Source organism: Sturnira hondurensis, unplaced genomic scaffold, assembly GCF_014824575.4.
Source record: "Sturnira hondurensis isolate 20B ecotype Veracruz unplaced genomic scaffold, ASM1482457v3 Scaffold0011568, whole genome shotgun sequence".
NCBI classification, from domain to species: domain Eukaryota; kingdom Metazoa; phylum Chordata; class Mammalia; order Chiroptera; family Phyllostomidae; genus Sturnira; species Sturnira hondurensis.
Genome location: NW_028084199.1, coordinates 129,587 through 155,085, shown reverse-complemented (window position 1 = coordinate 155,085; position 25,499 = coordinate 129,587). Strand labels below are relative to the sequence as shown.

Sequence of the window (25,499 nt, the reverse complement as noted above, 5' to 3'; positions counted from 1 at the left end):
TTCTTCCACGTATAAACATATTCAACTTTCTTCCATTCCTAAACAGAAAAGAAAGATGGTCTTTCCATACCAGGAGCCCCTTTAACTATCGTCTCGTCTCTCTTCTTCTACTCTCCACATTTGCTCAAGTCTGTGCTAGCAAACACTAGTTCCTCGAGAGGTGAATAGTATTCAGTGAAAGGCAGTGGTGGTTCAGGAAGTTGGGTACTTGTAGGATTCAATAGGAAAACAGGGTTCTTCCCTGTGATTAATCTCTAGGACGGACTTCCCAGGCAGTGTTTTCCCAAAAGATAGGAAGGAGCATAGGAGCCTTATTTGGAGAATCCCATCTTAACATGCAGGTTGGACAATGTTGGAGTCATCTGCACTTGCTGCTGCTATTTCTTCCAATCAGTTCTCTTTCAGCATCTGCCCTTGAGCTTGGTGCGGTGGCTCCAAGCAGCTCAGGAGGAGCAGAGGCCCAAGTCTGCCAGGGAGCAGCAGTGATCTCTTAGTTGTCCAATCCAAGGTCTGGTTCACTGACTCTCTCCCGTTGGTCTGACTTCTTCAGCACATTTGTCTCCATGGGTTACCTACTTTTTTCTTTCTTTTTTTTTAAAAAAAGATTCTATTTATTTATTTTTAGAGAGAGAAAGGGAGGGAGAAAGAGGAGAGAAACATTAATGTGTGGTTGCCTCTTGGGTGCCCCCTACTGGGCACCTGGCCTTCAACCCAGGCATGTGCGCTGACTGGGAATTGAACCAGTGACCCTTTGGTTCACAGGCCAGCACTCCATCCACTGAGCCACACCAGCCAGGGCTACCTGCTTTTTTTAAAATTTAATTTAATTTTTTTTTATTTTCAATGTATGGTTGCCTCTCGTGGGTCCCCTGCTAGGACCTGGCCTGCAACCCAGGCATGTGCCCTGACTGGGAATTGAACCACAATCATGTGGTTTGCAGGCCTGTGCTCAATCCATTGAGCTACACCAGCCAGGGCATTTTCTTTAAAGGCTGTCTTGCTAACCTCACTGACCATTCCTCAGCACATTTCATGAGCTCTGCCCCCTAAATGGCAACGTCAGTTATCTTCCCAACTTTGAGTCCTGTCCTTGTGTAAGTGAGTCCCCTGATCAGCTTACTGGACTCCAGACCTGCAGTGCAACTACTTGCGGGCCATGGGCCTAAAGCTGCCCTCCCAGTACAGTGTGTTCAAAAAGGACCCCCCCACCAACTCCTCCTCACTTCCCTTACCTAAGTTAATTGCATTGCCCGATCATGTGGACAAGGGATTAGATTTATTCTGTCACCCAAGGCAGATCTCAGCTCCACAAGAGGAAGAAATTGCCAGTGATTAAAGCTGTCTCAAAGTGGAATGGCCTGCTTCCGGAGATAGTACATTTTATCTTTTGTCACAGGAGGTGTGACAGAAGAGGCTGGGCAACCATCTGTCTAGGTGTCGCACACAGGGGTGAAGGTAAAGCAACAGTGTGGATATGGTCTGCCTGGAAGCTTTCGGTACTTCCCCAGTGTCTTCCAGATGAAGGGCATGAACCTTTAGGGAAAATCAACTAGGCATCCAGGCCATTGTGATTCTTTTGAAATTGCTTTTTAAAATCCTCTCAATAAGGTTCCCAAGTAGACATGATTACTTTCATTTTGCAGATGAGAAAACCGAGACTCCAGTTAGAAAACCAAGAAGTTCTCAAACTGGAACTTGACCCTGATCGGTCAGAGTCTAGAGGGGGGTTGTCTCAGCATTTCCCAAACCTGCAGATAGGACGTAGCTGTCATGCCAGTGAAAGGACACATCCACAGGCCCCTCTTCGCTCACCTCAGATTCACCAGGTTGGGGAAATGCGTGTTTGTAACAAGCAGTCGGGCCCTCATGACTGACCACCTGTGTGTTGCCATAGACACGTATTCATTTCACTTGAACTGTTGAACATTACACTTGCTTCGGCTTCTCCTGTAAGGAAAGTTAAAGCCCAGGGCTACGAACTTGACCCAGCTGCTGGGGAGTGGGGGCGGGTTCAGGGAGGTGGCAGCCCTGTTTTCTGCCCTCTGGCCGCTTACTGTCTACGCGGAAGACACTGAGCTGCAGGTGGTTAAAGTAAAGGAATCCTTTCCAGGTGGGGTTTCACCTCGTTTTTTTTGCTGTTCTTTCCCTTTATGACATTTTCCTCCTGCCTTCTCTTCCCCCGAGTCTCTGTCTTCCTCTGGTGTGCATGGGGTTGCAAATCTGCTTTGAAGCAAATACACCCTCTCACAGGTGCACTGAGGCTATAGCAGGTGAAGCTGGAGAGCTACGCTGTACGAACCACAGGGGAGACAGGAGTTGGGGAGCAGGGAGCAGGAGGAAGAAGGAGAGATAACAGTGTTTGCAAAAGGAAACTGGGTGTTAAAGTCACTACTCACGTAATGGAAAGGCCTTCCCCACCCTCTACCATACTAGGATCATCACTTAAATCATATAAGTATGGAGGGAGCAGAGCCCCTCTTTCTGCCAGTGTAGGGCCTCTGCTGTGCAGGTCAATTGGCCTTCTACATTGAAAAAGTCCACAGAAATATAGCTCTCTTGCCCTAGCCGTTGTGGCTCAGTGGATTGAACACCAGCCTGCAAACCAGAGGGTTGCTGGTTCGATTCCCAGTCAGGCCACATGCCTGGGTTGTGGGCCAGGTCCCCAGTGGGGGGTGCTCAAGAGGCAACCACACATTGATGTTTCTCTCCCTCTCTTTCTCCCTGCCTTCCTGTCTGTCTAAAAGTAAAGAAATAAAATCTTAAAAAAAAAAAAGAAATATAGCTTTCTCGAGCCTCTTGTTCAGCATCACGGTGGCTGGATGTTTAACTCGGGCCGTTCTGATGTGTGGGTAGTACAAGGACACAGGGTCGGTTAGGCTTCCAGGGACTTCCAAATTCTGTACTTGTGTTCTATGTATCTATCAAATTAATAAATGAAAGACCTTGTCCTCCAAAAGTTGCCAAGAGGCTGGATAGTACAGTTGTAGAAATAGCTTTTGAAGATCTGTTCTGGCCAGTCTGCCTGCATTCTTTGCAACCACAGGACAGCATCAGGCATTTGGGGAATCCTGGCGTCCCCGCTGGCCATCTGCCATCCCAGTCTTCTTCCCACTCTAGAAAGGAAATCATGTTGGGGCATCTGTAGTCTCGAGTCAAGAAACAATGTTAGAAATACTGGCTTGATCATCAAAGGCAGCTGGAGAATGCTGCTCCTTGTCAACAAGCAGACATGACTTGTGCAACCAGCCTTTGCTGAGCCCAGGGTGGTGCTGGGGGAAGGGGGCGGGGGCCTGACTCAGTGTTACTCATTAATGAGTTTCCATAGCAGATGAAAATGTCGGCAAGGTAACATTAGCCGGCTTCACTATCTGAGGATTTGGGGGTGATGGTGATACACATCTGAAAAAGCCACAATTTGTAGAGTGTTCAGGGCTATTGGAGAGTGGGGCAAAGTTTGCAGTATCCGTGATTCCAGAACTGCCTGTTGCTAGATCATTACTCCAAACGTCAGTCCTGGGCCTGCGTTTATAATCCCCTCAGTGGCTGCAACAGGTAGGTGAACCTCAAACGATCACGCAGGATGGGCCGTTTGGTCCTCGAATGCCGCTCTCACTACAGAATTGCCCTCTGAGGCTGGAGACTTTGAGTAGACTAAGGGGGACAATGTGCTTCCACGCTCTCCATCTCCCCTCCCTTTGGAGTGTGCCAGGGAGACGTGGCGTGCTTGCTACCAGCTGCACTCGGACCTCTTGTGAAGACCCACCCTCTAGGATCTACCTGACCAGTCAAGTTTGGACTTTGGGGTTGTTCTTCAGAAGCTGCTGGGAAACTTTTACTCTCACACTGGCGTGAGGGGTTGATGAGTGATTGCTACTTTGTAGCTCTCGCCAGGCGTTATATGGAGCAGGCAAGAGAGGGGCTGAACTTTCAAATAACATGTGCCCTTCACCTGTTGTTTTCTGTCTTAGGTAGCTTGGGCTGCTTTCACAAAATACTGGGCTGGCCAAAAAGTCCATTATGGTTTTTGCATCCAAGACTATAGTTTTTCATGTTCACTAATAACTTTATTGATTTGGGTATTTTGAGGATATTGGCTAGCCCCCACTATTGGCTTCTACTGGGTAGAGGAACAGGGGTGCTGCTAAACATCTTCCCATGCATAAGGCAGCCCCACAGCAAAGAATTATTTGGCCAGAATGTCAATAGGTACCAAGACAGTTTGCAAATCACTTTTGTTGTATTCAATCAGTCACAGCACCTGCTCCATATACTGCCCAAATCTTTATTCGCGTTTCAGTTATGTTTTTACCTTTCTTGAAATAACAAAGCATAATATGCTGAACATGTTGTGTATCTTCTTCCACTGTCAGGATTAAAGTGGCTGCACGAAAATTCACCAATTTTGACAAGTATTTTTTAAACTGCATGCTCATATAACAGCTGTCACAATACAATCCAACAAAATTGTTTCAAATGAACTTAAAGACTACTATGCACGACTAGAGCCATCGTACGGAAAAAACGTAATGGATTTTTGGCCAACTCAGTACCACAGACTGAGTGGCTTAAACAACAGACAGTTATTTCTCATGGTTTTGGAGGTTGGGAAGGCCAAAATCTAGGTGCTGTCAGACTTGGTGTTAAATGAGGGCCCCCACTTCCTGGCTTATAGACGGCCACCTTCCTGCTGTGTCTTCATGTGACCTTTACTAGTTGTGTGTGTGAGGGGAGAGGCGGTGGTGAGGGAGGGAAGAAGGGAGAGAAAGGGAGGGAGAGAGAAAGGAAAAGGGAGAAATGGGGGAGAGAGGGGGAAGCTCTTCTGTCTCTTCCTCTTCTCATCGGGAAATTAATCTCACGATGCTCCCTCATGAGCTCATCTAAACCTAATCACCTCCAAAGGCCCCACCTACTAATATCATCCCATTAGAGATTGCGGATTCAACATATGAATTTGCAGGGAACACAGACGTTCAGCCCATAACACTGACCAGAGGAAGAAAGCAATGTCTTCACTCTGGCCTCATTCACCATTTGGGAACATTCCACATGGCCTCGGTCCTCAAAGGGCTTCCCCTTTGGCGATAAAATAGCAAAGATTTTAAAACTGCAAGAGCTAACTAGCAATACATACAAAACATAAAGAACGGTAACTGCTAAATACATAGTAGGAATTTGGAATAAGGACATTTGGAGAGGGCAGGGTCACAGAAAAAGGTGGGGCTTTGGTTTGGACCTCAGGGGAGCCGCTGAGGGCCTGAGAGGACAAGCAGAGCCTCCCAGGCCAGACAGATGGCTGTCACAGGCAGAGAGCTGAGCACTGGACTGGTTGAGTGCAGCAGAAGCAGCCACTTGGCTTTCAAGGCTGAAGTGCTCTTGTTTACTTTGCTGAGAGAAACCTGCCCAACCAGTTTCTTGAGTAGTTGCCATTTGCTTGGTGTTCCTGTTCGCTAAGACACCAGGCTGTGCCAGGTACTGTGATTTCTCTGCATCTGGCATATCCACCCCGCATAATTCTGGATGGGAACTGCGGAGACTTGGGCCTGGCATTGTGTTTGCTTTCAGCCCATGATATTCCTGCTTTCCCATCGGGCAGTGAGGTCCCACTTAAGGGGAAGGTTAGGCTAGGGGCCCCGAGCATGTGCATCATCCCCGTGAGTGTGCACCCAGCTCATAGGGGGTGCCATTTGAAGGTCATCACTCAAAACATGTCTTGTGAGACCTTTGGCAACACTGTCTCCTTCGGAAGACAGGCGGCGGTATTTACAGCTGCTATGCTGATCTTAGCTCGGGGCCTCCGACCTGCAGACCCTGGTGAGAGAAGTTAGTGTTTTTCTGGCTGAGCCACCATGTGTGAGAAGTGGCAGGAAAAATGAGGATATGGCTTTCCCTGGCTTCACAGAGGTGCTTGGCCATATCTGGGGAGGAAGGTACTCAGGGTTGGAAGCTTTATTCTCTCCAGACACAGGGTTCCCTCTGACCTAACCAGTCCTTAAGTTGGAGGTCTCCATGACACTCCTTTTATCTAGACTCAGATAGCAGTAAGAGGCTTCTGAGGCCCCTGGTCTCCCAACATCAGCATGTCAAAAGATCGCACACATGGGGTGGAGCCAAGGTGACAGAAGGACTCATTATGGCCTATCTTTAGGTGTCTAGAGACAAGTACGTGCTGCCTCCTTCTTTTTTCCTGCTTACTCTCTTTTTAAATCACAGGTTGAAAAGCTTGCTTGCTGTGTCATCTGGGCCTCACATGTGTAGGATTTTGGCTCCAGTGCAGTGATTGATTTGAAAGGGGCAGCAAGTATGGTATCTGCGTTGATTTTCTCTACTGCCTGTGCTCAGGATAAAAAGGAGGGGTGGGCAGGAGGGTATGTCCAAGAAAGGTGCTCCCTGATCCTCTGACCAGGCCTAACCCAAGGCATTTGTAACCAGGTGCCAATTCCCTTCACTTCCTCAGGTTTCCAGGCTGTTCCTAAGAGACCCACTGCTAGGTGGCCACAGTTTAGCATGCTTCTTCAAGATCTTATGTAGGTAGTCAATATTTTTTTCGCAACTTATTAAAGCCCAATGTACATACTTTTGGGGATTATATGAAATACATGCCATTCAAAAGGTGGTTGGAGCCCTGGCTGGTGTGGTTCAGTGGGTTGAGCACCAGACAGCAAACCAAAAATTCACCAGTTCGATTCCTAGTCGGACCACATGCCTGGGTTGCACGCCAGGTCCCTGCTTAGGGGCATGTGAGAGGCAATCGATTGGTGTTTCCTCTCCCTCTTTATCCTTCCCTTGCTCTCTAAAAAATAAATTAAATCTTTTTAAAAAGGTGGTTTGGCCCTGGCTGGATTGAGCTCAGGCCTGCAAACCACACGATTGCGGTTCAATTCCCAGTCAGGGCACATGCGTGGATTGCAGGCCAGTTCCGAGCCAGGGACTCACGAGAGGAAACCACACATTGATGTTTCTCTCCTTCTATCCTTCCCTTCCTCTCTAAAGATAAATAAATAAATAATCTTTTAAAAAATAAAATAAAATAAAAAGGTGGTTTGACTTCACTACTCAGGCCCATGCTCTTTTAACTGGGTTACTTTCGATGGCCCGAGAACTAGTGAAAGTTTAGCCTGGCAATGATAAACAAACAAAAGCAGAGACAATGAAGTCAGTTGCACAGGGCCCACTAAATGAATACCATACTTCCTAGGGGGCTGCAGGCTGGCCTTTGGCAGGTTGTCTGTAGGTGGCCCAGCTCGATAGTCTCCCTAGTGCCCTGCGGCGCAGCCAGGTGGGGGCACAGTTTGCCCCAGCCACTTGTCCCTGATCACACTGTTTCCCTCTAGCTGGAAGGGCTTCTCCCCATCTCTGTCCTTTTGAGCCCTGAACCTTCACTGAGCCCCAGTTCAAAACTCAGCACCTCCTTATAGCATCCCCTGGCTAGATAGATGTGCTTGATCTATGCTCCTGAGTGCTTTTAAGCCTTGGTTTGTCCTGCCTTTGTGCCTCTTGCTACAACACGCTTAGTCAGATAGCACGCCCCACAAGGCCGAGAGTCTTTGCTCTGGCCTCCATTGAACACAGTGCCCCATGCACAGTGGACTAAGTGAGCATTGAAAAAATGGAAGAGCCCTGGCTGGTATGGCTCAGTGGATTGAGCACCAGCCTGCAAACCAAAAGGTCGCTGGTTCGATGCCCAGTCAGGGCTCATGCCTGGGTTGCGGCCAGGTCCCCAGTAGTGGGTGTACGAGAGGCAGCCACACACCGATGTTTCTCTCCCTCTCTCCCTCCTCCTCCTCTGTCTAAAAATAAATAAATACATAATCTTTTTTTCAAAAAAGAAAAGAAATAATGGAAGAAAGGTATTTTCTACACATAGCCACATAGACCATTAGCTTTTTTTTTTAAGTGTGATTATGACTGAGATCTCATGACATTTTTCTGAGATTTAAGAGCCCAGGTCTGAAAGTCACCTACCATCCAATTGAAAAGGAGGCACAGAGGCTCACAGAGCCATGTAGAGCCTCTGTGAGCCACTGTGCCTCCTTTTCATCATCTGTGAGGAAGTTTTCTAGCTTGTCAAACATTTCAGCAGGAAAAGAGACCAAGTGGATTTAGAGAGAATCCACATCACAGTTTAGAAAACAAATCAAAATCGTGACAATGGAAGAGCTGCTGAGGGAATCGGGCATGCTTACCCCGAGAGAGAAGAGCTAGGGAAGATTGAATGCTAGAGCTGGAAAGAAACTTAGAGAAGATTGAAGGATTTCCTCTACTAGGTAGGAAGAGGGATGAGGTGACCTCTGAGGCTCTGGTGCTCTGGGAAGCTCTGCTCCCACTTGCAGTTCCGATTGACAGAAAAGAAAACTCATGTTAATTCATCTTTCATGTTCTCAACTAAGAATGATCTTATAGTTTGGAATTTTAAATAAAACTACCATACTGCTACGTCTTTACAGAATCAAAGTGTAAAAAGCATTGTCACTTCTGTTGCTCGATATTTCTCATTCACAAATTCGTCAGATAAAATCCAGGCGCACTTGGGTACCACTTTTTAGTGACAAATTGCCTTTTTTGCCTTGTTTAACAGGGAACTTCGAGCCACACTTGTTCCTCAACTGAAGCAAACGGTGCAAACCAGGGGCTTGGTATATCGATTTCCCCATGTTTTAAAAAGTACCTAGAAGAGCACCTGGTCATATTAGATGCTCATAAATATTTGTTTAATTAATGAAGATCCTGAAGAATAGAATACTGTATCACTCAACAGTGTGGTGATTGCCAGGGGAGGGAGGTGGGAGGAGGTGGAGGAGGGTATGGGAGGATACATGGTGATGGATGGAGACTTGACTTGGGGCAGTGAACACACAGTACAGTGTACAGATGAAGCATTATAGCAGGGGTGTCAAAGTCATTTTCACCGGGGCGACATAGGCCTCACAGTTGCCTTCAAAGGACTGAATGTAACGTTAGAACTGTGCAAATGGAACTACTCCTTAACAGTGAAGTGAGAGCTTGGTGCTGCCACTGGGTAGAAACAAGGTGCAGGACTAGATAAAACAAGATAGAGGGCCGGATTTGGCCCTCAGACCTTGTGCTTGCCACCTGTGCATTATAGAATTGTAAACACGAAACCTATATAGTCTTATTAACCAATGTCACCTCAATAAATTCAGTAAAAAATAAAAAGATATTTTTAAATATTCTATAATGAGTTATTATTTCAATTTAACCTGTAATGGAATTAATGCATATGAAGAATTTAAAATCTCAAAATTATAATAGCATATACACAAGTATTAATCCCTTCCCTATTCTCTCATTTTCTTGCTACACAAGGGTAACAGCTTTCAGATATTTTTGCTGCAACAGAAAGAAATAGTAAATCACAAAAGCCCTTTATGTGTTAAATAATGGAACTACAAAATAATAGGGACATAGAAATATAATAAAATAAAATTTAGGCATTTCTTTTCACTAGGAAAGAAATAGAAAAAGCTTATAGGAAAGGAAAGGCAGTCATCTATCAACACGATTTATATAATAATATAAAATTAAGTATTCTTTCACCAAATAATATGATACAACTAAAGTGGGAATACCAGGGACAAAGGGTGGGTGAGTGCTATAGAAAACCCATGTACAATGTCTAAGATGTAAAAAAAAAAAAAAAAAAAAAAAAAATATATATATATATATATATATATATATATATATATCAAGGAATAGCAAGAAGAAATAGTTATTTAGAAATGTGTTAGAAAAGAAAAACAGCTACCAAATTGGAAAGCGGTTTCTTTTTAAATTTTCTTACATTTTTTGGAACTTGTAAAAGGAACATACACACCTGTAGTTAAAAAACAAATCAAATGGCATCATTCGCCATGGCATTCTTGTTGACGTGGATTGGCACTGATTTTTTTTTTTTACTTAGCTCACATTGTGTATGTTTTAATATTGTGAGGTAGCCACAATTCATCCTGGACATCAACTGACATATTAGTTTTAATAAGAATTGCATTCCTAACATCTAGAAAATACATCTTACATGAACTTTATGTTGTAAAGGTCAAAGGTCAGGTGTGGTTCTGCAAGGTGCAGAAGTAAGGCCTGCATGAGTGTGGTTGGTAAGGTAATAATAGGGGTGTGATAATTTAACTAGGGTATTTCACCTAAAATGCCATATGGTGTGTTTGAGTGTGGTATTGCTGTGTTACAGAATGACATGCTTAAGATTTTGTAATAAAAGCTTTTGTCATAAAAAGGGGGCATTATTTGTGCCGGACCCCGTCTACTGGAGTGTTCCTGTTGTGCTTTAAATTTGTAACCAGTAAAGTCTCCCTTCTAATCACCTATGACCTCATCCCAATGTCTCATAGTCATTTCCACATCTTCCTTCTGTCCGTGCCCATACTAACTTGTGCTTCATCCAGGTTCTGTTCTTTTTCTCGCTGCATTTTGTTTGAACCTTTGAAGCCCATGATGGCATTTAGTGTTTCTCGCTGTTGCTCAGAATAAGTGGTTCACCAGGCTCCTCTTGGTGGGAACAACGAACAGAACACCTTCCTTGTTTCCAAGAACGCAGCCTCAAGTGTGGTGCAAACCCATCCGCAGTTCATTTTATCACACAGACCTTAGAACCTGGCCTGTCTCCTTCCTGCCTTGAGTACGCACCTTGACAAGGGAGATGAAGGGCTGTTTCCAGAGTTTGGGTATTTTTGCTTTTGAATAATCTCACACTGATTTCTTAAGGATCTGGTTTCAAGAAGTTTTAAAAGTCAATGGGTGTTTCACTCTGCACAGTTTTTGCTATATTTTTAAAATCTTATCTGGGCCTGCACAGGGGGAAATAGATTGTTTTCCTTGGCAGCTCCCAGCTGAGCCCCAGAGCACCATATTGCAGGTAGATGTCTTGGACTAGTTCTGGGAAATCTGCCGGGCAAAGGTGTTCTTGGGAATACAAAGACAACAGAGCCTGGGCTGCAAGTAGAAAAACACAAACTTCTCACTGAGCTCACCCCTTCATGGAGGCTGCCTGTGAGGGTGAGAAGAGGAGATACTCTCATGCAGCTGAGTGCATCCCCTGAGTGGGAGCTCAGGTTTAAAGACCCCACTTCAGAGCTGAAGTCAGCAGCACATCACGAAAGATGGAGCTTGTAGCTCCGCTTTACATTTACCTTCACATCCACCCCCTCCCCTGCTGTCCCAGTACATGTGAGGTCGGATTCGTGTTCCCAAGTCTTTATTTATTTTATTTTTTTAAATATTTTATTTATTTATCTTTAGAGGGGAAGGGAAGGAGAGAAGAAAGAAACATCAATGTATGGTTGCTCCTCGTGCATCCCCTGCTGGGAACTGGCCCCTGCCGGAAACTGGCCTGCAACCCAAGCATGTGCCCTGACTGGGAATCGAACCGCGATCCTCTGGTTCTCAGGCCCGCACTCAATCCACTGAGCTACACTAGCCAGGGCCCCAAGACTTTATTGACGTATTGCTTCCCTACTCTCAGGTCTTCAGGGGCCTTCCCAGATTTGTCCAGGACCTTTATTTCCAACCTCATTTCCTGTGACTCCCACTACAACAAAGCTGATCACCCTTTTCTGAAGCCTGCATGGTATACCTCCCTCCCCACCTTCTCCCACCATCCTCTTGGGCTCTGTCTTCTACATGTCTGGTCACAGGACCCAGGTTCTGCCCCATGTAAGTTAGCTGTGTGACAATGCATCAGATGGTTCTTCCTCTCTGAGCCTCTGTTTCCATGTATGTATATACAAGACAGAGCAACAGACAGACTGAACTAGGAGACTTCTTCATAGGATCTCTTTCAACGATATCATCATGTGGGTCAAATTCAGCCTTAGCTTTGTCCTTGGCTGGCCCAGGACACAGGGCCCAGGACACAGGGCCCAGGACACAGGGCACAGGGCCCTGTCTCTTTGATGTCTCTACAACATTGAATACGATGCTAGACCACTCATTATTTGATATTATAGTTAACATTTTTTATGTCCTGTCTTCGCCTGCTTTTTAGAGGATATGTTTGTAAACTGAGAAAGCCTCTTGGTAGAGCTAACTTCTTTGCCTAGGATATGGATGAGGGAGAGGACTGTTGAGCATGTTCTACTGCCCAGAAGCTGGGAAGAGATGGGAGTCGAGTAAGCGACTCCCTTAAAATATAAGGGGTATATTTTCCCTTATACCCCTCGATGGGAGAATGAAATGTCTGTTTGCAAACAGGGCATGTACTCACATTGGCTCTGACAAAAGAAAATTCCCCTTGGGCTGCTGGGAGGCCACTGCGCCGGTGCTGACTCCTGGGTTGGCCTTCCAGTGCCATCCATTCAGCATGCCTGTCTCCTGCCATTTAGGGTTGGGACCATCCCTTCACCTGTCACTGTGTGTTTCAGGGCCCTGTTTGATTATGACCGGACTCGGGACAGCTGCCTGCCAAGCCAGGGGCTCAGCTTCTCCTATGGCGACATTCTACATGTCATTAATGCCTCTGATGATGAGTGGTGGCAGGCAAGGCTGGTGACCCCACATGGAGAAAGCGAGCAAATCGGTGTGATCCCCAGTAAGAAGAGGTGAGTTGCCGTGATCACAAGAGAGGCCTTCCTTACCCTCTCCTTGGTACTGATTTCTTTTGTTCCTTTCTTTTCTTTTTTTGTACCAATTATCCTGTAACGTTGCTAGAGAGCAGGAGATATACTTTATTATTCCTTTTTGGTGGAGAGTTGGGGCTCAGGACATGGTTATGACTCAATGGCCAAAAAGGGGCTGCTGTGCCCACTGCAACCCACCGCTGAGACTGTGCACTGGCAGTTATAGGACTTGTTTCTGACCCCAACACAGGGTGGAAAAGAAAGAAAGAGCTCGATTGAAAACCGTGAAGTTCCATGCCAGGACGGGGATGATTGAGTCGAACAGGGTAAGTGGAGATCCCCAAGGAAGTCAATCAGTCTGTGAAGAGGAGTCAGACACTCGGAGTCTGTCTGGTGGATAAGAACTGGGGACCACAAAAGAATCCCTCTCTCTCTCGGGGGCTGGCTCTAGCTGTTCAGCACACTGACTGCTTTTCTGAGAGCAGAGACAGGGCACTGAGCCTCTCTGACCAGTTGGTCCTCCTCCCCGCTGGGTAAACTGGCCATTGAAGATGTGGTGGAGTCGGACTGTCTGCAAGGCTGACTGGCTCTGGGCACATGAAACCACAGTGGAACCACAGTGGGTGTCTCCCTGGCTGCAGACTCTGTTGGAGCTATAGGGACCCTGAACTGAATCTGGCCTCACCATCCAGCCAGGGATGTAAGCCCCAGAGCTTGGACTGGCTGCCCTTCAGACCAAACAAGGCACAAGGTCTCTTGCCATTCACCCTTGTTCTTCCATGAGCTTCGCAGGCTGAAGAAGTTCTCCGGTGCGATAGAGGGAAGAGAGACATGGAGTAGGTCACTCTGTGTTAATCAGTGGCACCTTAGGGCATGTGTCCAGGACGCTACAGTGACCCTTGTGCTTTAGGAAGTACCAGTGAGTGCTGTGAGTCCACATTAGGTAGAACCCTCTAACATCCCCACAACATTTTCCTGTAAACATAATTTTCCTCTCACATCGACTTTCATTTAATCTCATAGACTCCATTTGTGAAAAATGGTCTTTTATTTAGCTCACCATTGTCTCCATTTTAGTTTTTCTTGCATGCTTTAAAATCCATTGTTCTGTTTTTTTTCTTCTGTCCTTCCCCTCCATCTTCATGTTCTTTCACAGTCGATCAAAACGAAACGTAAAAAGAGTTTCCGCCTCTCTCGAAAGTTTCCATTTTACAAGAGCAAAGAAAACATGGCCCAGGAGAGCAGCATACAGGAACGTAAGTAGCAGCAGGGCACAGAGAACAGACGGTGCACAGCCCCGCCCTCTTCCTCACCGGCACCTCCCCTCAGGAGACGACTGGGCAAGTGTGCGTGTGCTGGTGCATCCATGTGTGCATGCGCGTGAGCGTTCTTACTTGTTGGCAGATTCAGGGTAGAAATGGGTCTGCACAGGGAGACGCTGGACTTTTAGGCCAGCTCCTCACTCTGAGAGGACATTGGAGGCTCTGAGTGGAACTAGTTCTCAGGCCAGCCTACCAGTTGTTGGTGCTGGCGTTGGGAGTGCCAGGCTGAGCTCTGCTGTGCTGGTAACTAGCAGTTCTCGGCCACGGTGTCAAGGTTCGGAAAACTGGATTTGAAAGAGAACCAGGTCTGGGGACTCAGGGTTGCTCTCCTGGCTTCCTCCTCTTGTATTTTCTTTCCCTTAACTTCACTCATCTGTGTCAAGAGAAAAAGCCTTTTCTTCACTGGATACCTGGAGTTCAGGCCCGCTTCTCAAATCACGCACATGTGCCTCTGCACACAGGATGTGCACATGGCTCTCATAGACCCCCTGTTGTCCCACTTTGAGGATAAAATCCTTCCTCCTGATGGACTTGACACAGAAGGGGGATTGCTCAGCATTGTCCAAATAAAGACACACTGAGAAACACGAAGCTGCGTCAGCAGTAGAGGCCATATTGCTGTGCTAAGTGAGCTTTCTATGCACCAGTTCAGTCCTGGGAAGTACCCACATGCTTCTGAAGTTTATCACTCTGACCTAACCTTAAACACCAGGTCAGGCTGGTGAAATAGTTCTCACGTGGCTCAGGATGAATGTAAACCTATCTTCTGCCTCACAAGGAGGGGTCTCGGGGTCCTGGGCTATTGGGACTGGCTGGACACTGGCTAGTTCTGATAGGGAATGTCCTTTTTCCAGGCCAGCCTGAATCATAGGCATGGGATGTGTAGGTCATTGCCATCTGGGGTGCTCGCTAGTGTACACAAGAATGCCCTCTTTCAGATGCAGTTATGGCTCACCATCCTGGGCAGCGCAGTCAGAAGCACTAGGCATAGCTGGTTCTGCTCATGAGCAGTGGGAGACAGTCACCACAATTCACCAAATGAGTCCCAGAACCTCGGCGCTGAGCGTGGAAGGGTACACTGCCAGGTGGCACAGCCAGCAGGGGTAGGTTCGCCTATTGGGCGAGAGTGGAGGCTGCCTAGTGATTATCCTCTGGAAGCTGAGCTTGTCCCCTGTGGTCCACACAAGTCAGTCAGCCATGAAGGCCCCGCCTCAGACTGCATGAAGCTTCCCCCAAGGCTTTGGACAGAGCAGAGCAGTGTTGGGGGAAAGCTCCTTGGGGTGTTGACAATTCTGCCTGCCTTCCTGCCTCACACGGGGGTTTGTCCTTCTATGCACCTACAGAGGGAAATGGTGATTTCAGAGGCAAAGCACAGACCTGCGCTCTGTAACTACAAATTCAGTCAAAGCATGCGCACCATGCCTTGGGAAGTCACCTGCCCTGTTGACCTGTAGGCTGTACACCACCTCAGAAAGGCTGTACACTCAAGGCCCTCTGGAAGCTAGTTGGGCCGCGTGAAGTCCACGTATCTGACCTGGGACGTTCTTTCTGTAACGAAGTTCTTAACCTCACTGTAGCTGTAGGTCTTCGTAGTATTTCATACTTCTGTCACTAATGCTCACCTGGCTCTGTATTCTTCCTTCCCCTGTCTTTTTTCTCTCTTTTCTCTGTTGTCCCCAATTCCCTCCCTCCCTGATTCCCTCCCTCCCTCCCTCCTTCCTTCTTTGTCCTTGCTGTCTGTGAAATCAGGACTTCCCTGGGTTAAGTGACGATTATTATGGAGCAAAGAACCTGAGTAAGTCAAACTTACACACCATTAACTGGGTTTTTGGCATGAGTGAAGGTGCTGGGGTTGGGGGTGTATGGGGCGTGGGTAAGGGCGAAGGGGGAGGGGAGGGCTATGTTTGGGGAACTCTGATACCACAGCAGGAGGAAGTACAAGTGGCCACAAATGTTATACTTTGGCTCTGGATCCCTGGTAATCTAATAAAAGCCTCTCATTGATGTCTGTGTTTTCCTTTTGTACCCTGCCATGGTGGCTAGCCTGCCACCTGGCATCCTGCCTTATAAGCGAGGTGGGCAGAAAGTATTCCTCCAGGGTGACCGCTCAACTCATTTCTAGTCTGTTATTGAGGTGAGGGGTGCCCGCTGGTTGGAGTCTTCTCCCAGTGACCCAACACTCAAGAATTGGGCTTCAGAATGACCTCTTTCAGTCTCAAACTAGGGGCAAGAGACTGGGCAGCCCTTTACCCAGCATGCACCTGGGGTGTCCCAGCAGGTCCAGGGACCTCAGCAGACAAACACAGGCCAGTTTTCCACAGAGCACCTTAACAGGGCTGTGCTTCAGCAGCCGTTGCGAACCGTATCTATGTAGGGCTTTAGCTTGGGAAACCCAGGTCAGACTAAAGCCTGACCTTTCCTCTCTGACAATCCTCCCAGAGTGGAAAATGACTGGACATAGATGACAGGGCCTTAGTGTCCCCTTTACACACACAGGCACATACACGTGGCCATGCTGGGAAGCTTCTGTCAGCCCATGTTCTCCTTTAATAAGTACTAAAGGCATGAAGGTGAAGCCACTTCCTCCAGGGGGTTTCTTAGGAACCAGCCACGGGTGGTAACTCAGCCAGTCCTTCCTAAGGGGCCACAGCATATCACGGTCTGCAACGGTGTCATCTTGGCTGAAACGAGCAGTGTTTCTCCATAGTCTGTTGTGTCCATGTTTCATCTTCATTCGCCTATTGCGTGGGGAGTGCTGGGTTCTGTTTGGGCCACACGGTGCCTGGTGCCGCCAGCCAGTGTGGCTGCTCCACCCACGCTCAGGTGTGGGCTCTCCTGTCCTCCCAAGTGCTGTTTGTTGTCTGTGCTGTGACACGTCAGTGTTCTGGTAGGTGGGGGAGCACCCCCCTCACCGCTGAGGCCACGTGCTCCTTCTAGGTAGTAGAGGCAGGGGGACCGTGGGTCCCACCATTGTTGCGTGGTGACTGCTCAGCCTAGCCAGTGCTTAGCTTCGTAGTTGCAGAGCATCCTGCAATTCTGTACTTCAGGGCCTCTGTCTGGGGGGGGAATTCAAGAGCAGCCTGATCCCTGCACTTTTCTTTGCTACTGTCTCTGCCTTTCCTTTCCTACTAGTAGCCTTGGGAGATGCATTTTGACAGAGGATTTGGAAGCCATCCAGTGTCAGTTTGGATTCTGATGAAGAGGAAACTTTCCAAGATTGGGAGGCTTGTAGCGTATAGGGAGGGACTTGGTGGACCAAGAGGGCTCTGGGGACTAGGACGAGGTAGCCAGTGGCTCAAGAGTAGAGCTGTGCCTCCTGCTTGGTGGCCAGGATGTGGAAGGTCTCCTGTAGCCTAATGTGGTGGACGGCTCAGTGTCTCGCTCCTGGAGCATCTTGAGTTTTGTGCCGCGTGTGACCTCTCAGTGGTGTGTTCTGAATCGGAGTTTCTTTCTTGTTGGCTTGCAGAGGGAGTGACATCCAACACCAGTGACAGCGAAAGCAGTTCCAGTAAGTGTGTGTCATTCTCCCCCATGTCATGTCGCTCCACCACGTGTCCCAGCCACCCTCATTCCAGCGTTGCACAGCTGCCATCTCTATGCAGAGGCTGGTGCTTCTTTCAGCCATGCACATGTTCAGAGCCTGGACATGCTGTGGCCATGGTCCCTCTGGGATGGGTCTTAGGCCATGGATTAAAGGAGAGTAGAAGCCCTGCAGTCCTGGCTGGAACCCAACTTAAAAGCCTCCCTGGGGCCCCAGACAGGGTGAGCTGCCAGCAAATAAAGCCCTGCCATGGGCATCATGGGCTGTAGGTGCTGCCAGTTCCACAGATTTCCTCAAAGACCACATGAAAAATGGCTCCTGTGGATATTGTCCTGAATTGCTTTGCCAGGTCACCACTACCTCATGGATTAAGGCTTGGTATCCTGAACTTTTAGCTGGGTTAAACCATCAGGTAACTGCCCCGCTTTCCCTCAGAGATCCCTTCACGGAGCCAGAGAAGCCACAGTGCAAATCCCATGAACTTTGGGGACACTGTCTTTGTTAAGTCTGCCAGAAGTCTTCTGCTCGGTGGAAGCCTGTGAGCAGGCTTCCTGGGCTTGAGGCAAACATCTCAGCCTTCTCCAGCACTGCTGTCCCCCGCTTTGGGACCTCCAGGCACCCAGCACCAAGTGGCTTGGCAATTCTTTTAGGAAAAGCCCATCGTTGCTAGGGTGCATGGAGCTCTACCAGAAGAAGAGAGCAGGCCCATGCCTTGGGTGTAAACGGCACCAGGGGACCTTAGTCCAGCCTGGTGCCACTTTTCTGGATGCTCCTTCCAGTGAAAGAGGGATGGGTAGACCCTTTCAAGGCCAACATGAGGCTGCAGCTCTAGGGACCTGCAGGTGCGTCCTGACTCCCCTGCCTGCAGATGAGGGGACACAGATATTGTTGTCCCAACCAGCTGAAGCTTCCCCTTGATTCTCACCAGAGCACCAGGGCAACTGAGCAAAGCTGACTGTTCTCATATAGGAACAGTTTCTGAAAAATGAGGGTGCTTTCTGGGGCAGGCTTTGTAATTTCTGGGTCACGCCCCTTTGCTCAGCTGCATTTCGCCAAATGAGAGTGGTTCTGGCTCCAGTCCCAGGGCACTGAGGGCTTCCTGTGCTGTTTGGCCAGTAGGAAGTGGGCAGGTCCACGAGGCAGGTGTGAGCAGGCATGACCTGCCTAGGTGGTTCCCGGCACAGGTGGGACTGAGGTGAATGTTGGAAGACGAGGACACAGGCAGATTAGGAAATGCTAACATGTCTCCATTTTTTTGTTGCAGAAGGACAAGAGGATGCTATTTTGTCATATGAGCCAGTGACTCGGCAAGAAAGTAAGCCCAGAGTCTTGCTGTCCAGCCAATGTTGCCGTCATGGGGCTGAACACAGGGGTGGCTATGGTGGTACAGAGAAGAACTCTGTAGAAGTGGGGAGCAGAAGTGGGGTGTGCATCCCCCTCCCTAAGTGCCTCGTTCTCTTCCCCTTCTTCCTAGTGCAAGAGATGGGGCAGCCTTCTGGTGTGCACCCCCTGTCCTTGCCTGTGCTCGCTGCCAGGGCGCCTTCCAAAGGAGAGGGCAGATTTACAAGGATGGCAAAGGGCGATTTCAGTGTCTGTGGCCACTGCTAAAAGGGAGATGCTGGTCCCCTGTCTTTCGTAGCTGCTCTGAAAGAACCTTGCTCTGCTGCTGGTGCCCATGCAGAGATTTCTCCTGAGTCTTCTGCATGGGGAGATGCTTCAGGTTTCAGATTTGCCTCAGGCTTAGATATTCTCAACGTAAAGGCCCTTTGATGCCTTTATAGTTAAAAGCCTGAGAATGGCTGGTGACCGTGTGGTCCCCACCCGGTCTGACCGGTGGTCTCGAGCCTTGACAGACTTGTGGGTACAACTGGCCAGCCACTGGGGGCCTCACTTGCATCTCCGTGTGCTCTCTCCGCAGTTCACTATGCAAGGCCTGTGATCATCCTGGGCCCGATGAAGGACAGAGTCAACGATGACCTGATCTCAGAGTTCCCGCATAAATTTGGATCCTGTGTGCCACGTAAGAGCCCAGGAAGACTTAGGCTGTGGGGTGTTGGTGCCCAGGGATTCGTGACTCTGGTGTGTTCACAGACAGGGTGTGGGGCCTGGTGGCAGGGTGTCATGGGAACAGGGTGCCTCTCATACCCTCAGAGATATGAGGCCGCACTCAGTTCCCCTGAAGCTGATGGGGTTGGGAGGGCTGAGACGTCGGAGCAGCCTGCTCACTCCCTTGGAGACGTTTGAGCGCCGATGGTCAGGAGTGATGGGACACACGGGGGGCCCACCCACATGGTGTTGGCATGGCCCGCTGGGTGGCCCATTACATTCATCTTGGTCTGAGAACCCCCGCCTCAGTGGTCCACTTGGAGCTAAACCCAATAGCCCCACCCCGTGTGTGAGACTTGAGGTGAGAGGACGAGTAGGCGACAGGGACTTCTTCCCGGCTGCTCTTTCCCCACTCATCTCCATGGGCATGGCCTTGGTGCCCAGGCGACAGAGGAGCAAGGTCTTTGGGCCACACACGCAGCGGCTTCCTTTCTTCCTTCAGACACCACCCGGCCTCGGCGCGACAATGAGGTGGATGGACAGGACTACCACTTTGTGGTGTCCCGAGAGCAAATGGAGAAGGACATTCAGGACAACAAGTTCATCGAGGCAGGCCAGTTCAATGACAATCTCTACGGGACCAGCATCCAGTCCGTGCGGGCAGTTGCAGAGAGGGTAAGGACAGCAGGTGGCCCTGCTCGGCACAGACTGCCTACAGGGGCCGCAGAACTGCCCCTGCCCAGGTTGTGCTGTGCCCTCGGTACTCCCGGCATGGGACCCGCTGAGGGGCACTGCTGAGCAGTGCGGAGCCACCCCGCAGCTGTCCAGCCCCTGCATGGAAGTGTGTACCTATCCGGTCCACACCCTTTTACCGCAGAGAGTCACTCCCCTCTAAATAGGGACTTCTCTGCAGGCCTGGCTTTTCCTGGGTACTAGGAACAAAATGTAGAGCCTGGGTACCTCTAGGGCAGAATCTTCCAGGCTTCTCTGGGTTCTCCTTAGGGGCACGTCACTGGGTGAGTGCTTGGCATGGGCTGATGCAGGTTGTCATTTTTTTCAGGGCAAGCACTGCATCTTAGACGTTTCAGGCAACGCAATCAAGAGGCTGCAGCAATCACAGCTTTACCCCATTGCTGTTTTCATCAAGCCCAAGTCCATCGAAGCACTTATGTAAGTTTTCACTGAGGCTCGGACACCACAGCTGGGAGAGGGCCCTGGACAAGAAACAGAAACCGGAGGGAGGGTCGGGGGCCAGCTCTGGCGCCTCAGGGCTCCTGCTCTGAGTGCCCCTATTTGTGGTGTGTTCCTGGGTGAGCTTTCACACCTAGAAGGTTTGAGAAATAAACGCAGCCATGGACCACGCTGCTCTCAGAGGCCAGCGGAGCAGACGGCCATGGAGCCTGAAGTAATTCTTCATCTTCCCCAGACCCACAGTCTCAGTTGGTACTATTCTCTTCTGTCTTTGGCAGGGAAATGAACCGACGGCAGACATATGAACAAGCAAATAAGATCTATGACAAAGCCGTGAAACTGGAGCAGGAATTCGGAGAGTACTTCACAGGTAAGGACCCCAGCCACATGGTGTGGGCCCATGGGACCAGCCAGCTCCTGTTGTCGCAGGGGCCCCCTGAGGTGTAGACACCCCACACAGAGTTCCCAGGTGCTTTGCCTTTCCAGAGCCCCCGCATGGCCTGCAGCATCCCAGAGCCCTTTAGCCAGGTTATAGTACCAGCTGCCATCACCAAGCCTTGCTTACACCGCTTTGTTCTTTCTGTCTTCGTGCACCCACAAGTGTGCAGGCCCCCTGCCTTCCATCATCCCCCCCACATCTAGGATTCAGCCTGGCATGTGTTAGGTGCTGAATAAATATGTGTTGCCAAAGATGATTACTCAGTGTGGTGTTCAGCTTGTCCATCAGCGTGTGTGTGTGTGCGTATGACCACAGAGGTCAGTTCCTCAGGGCCCGGCAAGGTGACAGAGACATGTAGGCTGGTGTAGAGTAGACCCTAGCTGGCTTGCTCCTAGGTTAAATGGGACAGAATCCATAAGTGTTGCCTCAGCCCTTGGGTTTCAGAGCTTCCTTTCCTGTGAGCATGTGTGTCCTTGTGTGCCGGGCTGACCTCTGAGAGAGAGAGCAGATGTGGTGGCCCCAGGAGCACCACCTCTTGCCAGAAATTGTGGCTTCCAGCTCTTTCTCTGGATAACCGGGATTTCCCCAGCCTTCTTGTCACAGCTGCGAGCTGTGGCATCTAATGGGCATTCAGTCAAAGTCTTAGGAGCAACACATTGCCCTATGTGCTGCTACTTAGTCTCACTTTCTCCGCACATTGACCGCAAGCCCTGGACTTGGAGCGCCTGCCAGTTCCCCTTGCTGCCCTAGGCTCAGCGTGTGGCCCAGTGACACTACCCCCCCAAACAGCCATGCGGGCGCTGTGGGCAGGGCTCTGCCGTAGGCTTGCCAGGACAGGCCGGGCTGCTGGGGGTTGGTGGGCGCTGGGGACCACAGTAATGATTCTGTTTTTCTCTTCCCTTTAGCCATTGTACAGGGTGACTCACTGGAAGAGATTTATAACAAAATCAAACAAATCATCGAGGACCAGTCTGGGCACTACATTTGGGTCCCATCCCCTGAAAAACTCTGAAGAAGCCCCTCCACCCTTCCTCTTGTGAACAGAAGAAATCAAGCCCCTGAACCCTCCTCCCTCTTCATTCCTGTCCCCACGGGGAGAACAAGTGACTACTGTTCTTACCCCCTTTTTTTAGATATGTCAAAAAAAATTGAGTTTTCTAGTCCTGTTCTGTTTTTTTAAATTTTCATTTCGTTTGAGTTTATCTGGGGGGGATGATGCCATCTCACTCATCATGTGACTGTGCCCACTCCTGCATGGACCTTTCCCAAGCACTAGCACAGGTGCAAATCCATCAGAGTCATTGTTTCCATAACAGTCGAGCAGAAGCGAAGAGAAGAGAGGAGGACTGATGGACAGACAGACTCTGGACAACTGCACAGCTTTGAAGGGAGCTCAGCATAGCCCGAGACCAGGCGCTCCGGGCACCTCCGCCGACCTGTTCTGCTGTCATGCAGCTCTGAACGGTGCGACGCCATGGCGACAGAAAGTATCTTATTTATATACAGATATATATATATATATGTAATTTATCTAAAATATATAGAAATTATTATATATATATATTATACACTCTCATATAATATATATATATATATCACACACCTTTGGACTAGAAAAATCTATGGAGACTTCATCAATGGTACTGTGTTACTAGAGAAATGCTTTAATTTTCATATTCCAATCAGATGGCATCTTATATCCCAACTGGTTGGGGAGGGATCGAAAGTGGTAGTAAGTGCTGTACCAAGGGCACGTGCACTTGGTCATTCTCTTGACAGCTGGGGTTTTCCCTGGAGGGGGCCAGCCGGAGGCCTGCAAGAAGGGGTTTTGGCCAGGGGCGGGGGGTGGGGGGCGCTGCACACCTGACCCTGAAGCAGCTGCTGCCGCTGCGGCACAGCCAGTGCTCTGTATGGAAAGAGAGAATGGCTAACGATGCTCCATATTAAATTGCCTATTGTTTTATGCCACCTGATGTGTCTGCATGAGAGATTTCCTTTTTGTTGATTTTTAAGCTGCTGTTAAACCAAAACCATGTTGTGCTACTGTGTCAGCCTTTTCATTATTCCCAATTTTACTTTTACTATTTAACTGAATGCATAGAAGCCAGTTTGACAGTGTCCAAAAGGCTTGTGACGTTGTGGGGTTGCCAGGCCTTGTGATCCAGTAGATGACCCAGTCCGGGCGGGCAGCAGCACAGGAAGTAGGGGCTGGTGAGCAGCGAATGCACGACCCAGGGCTCCATATCTCACTGTGGCCCTTTACCCACCTGTCTGGGCCATGCTAGACTCAGCTGAAGCCCATTCATGGGACCCACTGACAGGGGTAGGGAGTCTCTTGCTTTCCAGTTGTGTGCTGGGACAGCGGTACAGCACTGGGCTCGGCCAGCGCTCTTACGAGGAATTTGATTTGGTTTTCTGTGCAGCCGCTCCTGTAGGCCCTACTCCAGTGGCCCCCTCAGCAACCACTGGTATCTTACAGTTTCTTCAAGGAGGACACAGACTCCCATGCCCTTTGTCTGAGCCGTGAAGCCAAGACTTCCTCATCGGTGACATGCGAAAGCTCGTTGCTCTTTCCCACAATGACATGGCTCTGATTGTAATCAAGGGAGTTTCGCTTTGACCACAAATGCAGGCAACAGGTGGGGCTCAGTCCCCACCCCTCTGGGGCTCCTTTGAAGCCACCACGCCTCCCTCACCTCCACACGGGAGGTGTGACACGGCGTAAAGAACTGCAGACGTGCTCAGCCCCTGAGGGTCGAGTCTGTTGTTTCCCAGGCACTGTGGCATGAGCAGTGCACATGACGCCACTGTGAAGACACCTGGAGCGCTGCCAGCCAAACTGAGGAAGTCTAGCAGCAGTTCACCTCCCAGCACAGGGAGGGCAGCTGTAGTGTGCGGGGCTGGGAGGAGGGCAAAGAAAGGGCAGTAGCTTCCTCCGGGCAGTGTGCTGGATGGAAAGCAGCGAGCGGTGAAGTGACGGTGGCTGATCAGGACGGGTGAAGGGGTGGGGGGTGAGCAGGGCATGTGGATTTCTCTGATGCGAAGTGATATAAGTGGGAATGACACTCAGCCTTCTACCCCTCCCAGGGGAGCAAAGCAAAGATTCAAAGTACGCATGACACTAGTTGGTTTACCCGTGTTCCTTCCAAGGAGACATATATTTTTTAATAAATGATAGTTGCAATGAACCGTGGCTCAGAGACCTTCTTGAAGGAGGTGGGAGGGGAGGGCTGGGGTCACATCAGTGGGGAAATGTCACAGCTTTGTTCGGGGGCCAAAAGGCCCTCTGCTTAGTGAGCATCAGCTGACCAAGGCAGGTTCTAGACCCCTGTGGTCATAGCGGGTCCTTTACAAAAGTTATATCCTCTGCCTTCTACCCCGGGCTCCAAAATGCTGCTTTAAATAGCACCAGATGAGTCTGGAGAGGGGCCCCACCTCCTTGGCGGTGAAATGCTGACATTTCCCCAAAGGTACACACAATAGGAGATGCCTGCTGCAGCAGAGAGGTTGGTTTGACAGAGCAAGGGCCAAGTTAGCAGCAGAGAACTGAGTCAGGACTATGGCAAGGAAAAGCTGGCCTGCCAGCTCCTGGTGACCCCAGAAAGCATTAACCACTCAGGAGAAAATGGTGGGAGGTGAGCCCAGTGGATACTGCAGTGTGCAGCACGGGGTGGCAGTCACCCCTACAGCTTTCTGAAGAAAGGAGGTGTGCTCAGATCACATGTTTATGACATGGTTGATTTTATTGCAACTTGTGGGGAGAAGCCCGAAGAAGTGCTGTCTCACCCTGGCAGGTGTGGCTCAGTAGATTGGGTGCTGGCCTATGAACCAAAGGGTTGCTGGTTTAATTCACAATTAGGGCACCTGCCTGGGTTTGGGGCCAGATGCCCAGTAGGGGGCGCGTGAGAGGCAACCATACATTGATGTTTCTCTCCCTCTCTTTCTCCCTCCCTTCCCCTCTCTCTAAAAAATAAATAAATACATTTTTTAAAAGAATTTTTTTTTAAAAGTGCTGTCTTGCCCTGGCTGGCGTAGCTCAGTGGATTGAGCGTGGGCCTGCGAACCACACGATCGCGGTTTGATTCCCAGTCAGGGCACATGCCTGGGTTGCAGGCCAGGTCCCAGCAGGGGACGCACAAGAGGCAACCACACATTGATATTTCTCTCCCTCTCTCCTTCTCTTCCCCTCTAAAGATAAATAAATAAAATCTTTTTAAAAAAGTGCTGTCTTAATTAAAGTCAAGAGCAATGAGTGAATGAGCTATCCCGATGTGTATGGGCTGGACCACACCAAAGACGATGAGCCTTACCAGGTTGTGGTGCTTTACAGTTGGCAGCGCACTTCCTTTCACACATTCTGTTCACTGGAAGGC

At 49.3% G+C, this 25,499-nt stretch overlaps 1 protein-coding gene across 7 annotated transcripts in view; it reads left to right on the top strand.

Moving 5' to 3' along the window:
• Positions 1-24,072, top strand: part of DLG3 (discs large MAGUK scaffold protein 3) — a 55,001-nt gene extending 30,929 nt beyond the window's left edge. For 4 of the 7 annotated variants that reach the window (XM_037060268.1, XM_037060274.1, XM_037060272.1 and 1 more), the window contains 10 exons: positions 12,393-12,569; positions 12,838-12,913; positions 13,744-13,843; positions 17,376-17,417; positions 18,715-18,765; positions 19,369-19,470; positions 19,999-20,171; positions 20,557-20,666; positions 20,966-21,057; positions 22,032-24,072. In XM_037060268.1, the coding sequence (XP_036916163.1) occupies positions 12,393-12,569; positions 12,838-12,913; positions 13,744-13,843; positions 17,376-17,417; positions 18,715-18,765; positions 19,369-19,470; positions 19,999-20,171; positions 20,557-20,666; positions 20,966-21,057; positions 22,032-22,138 (1,030 nt within the window). In that variant the 3' untranslated portion in view covers positions 22,139-24,072. Of the gene's footprint in view, positions 1-12,392; positions 12,570-12,837; positions 12,914-13,743; positions 13,844-15,658; positions 15,705-17,375; positions 17,418-18,714; positions 18,766-19,368; positions 19,471-19,998; positions 20,172-20,556; positions 20,667-20,965; positions 21,058-22,031 lie in introns of all 7 variants that reach the window. The other 3 variants (XM_037060270.1, XM_037060271.1, XM_037060269.1) reach the window with 3 other exon arrangements.
• Positions 24,073-25,499: the final 1,427 nt, after the last annotated feature.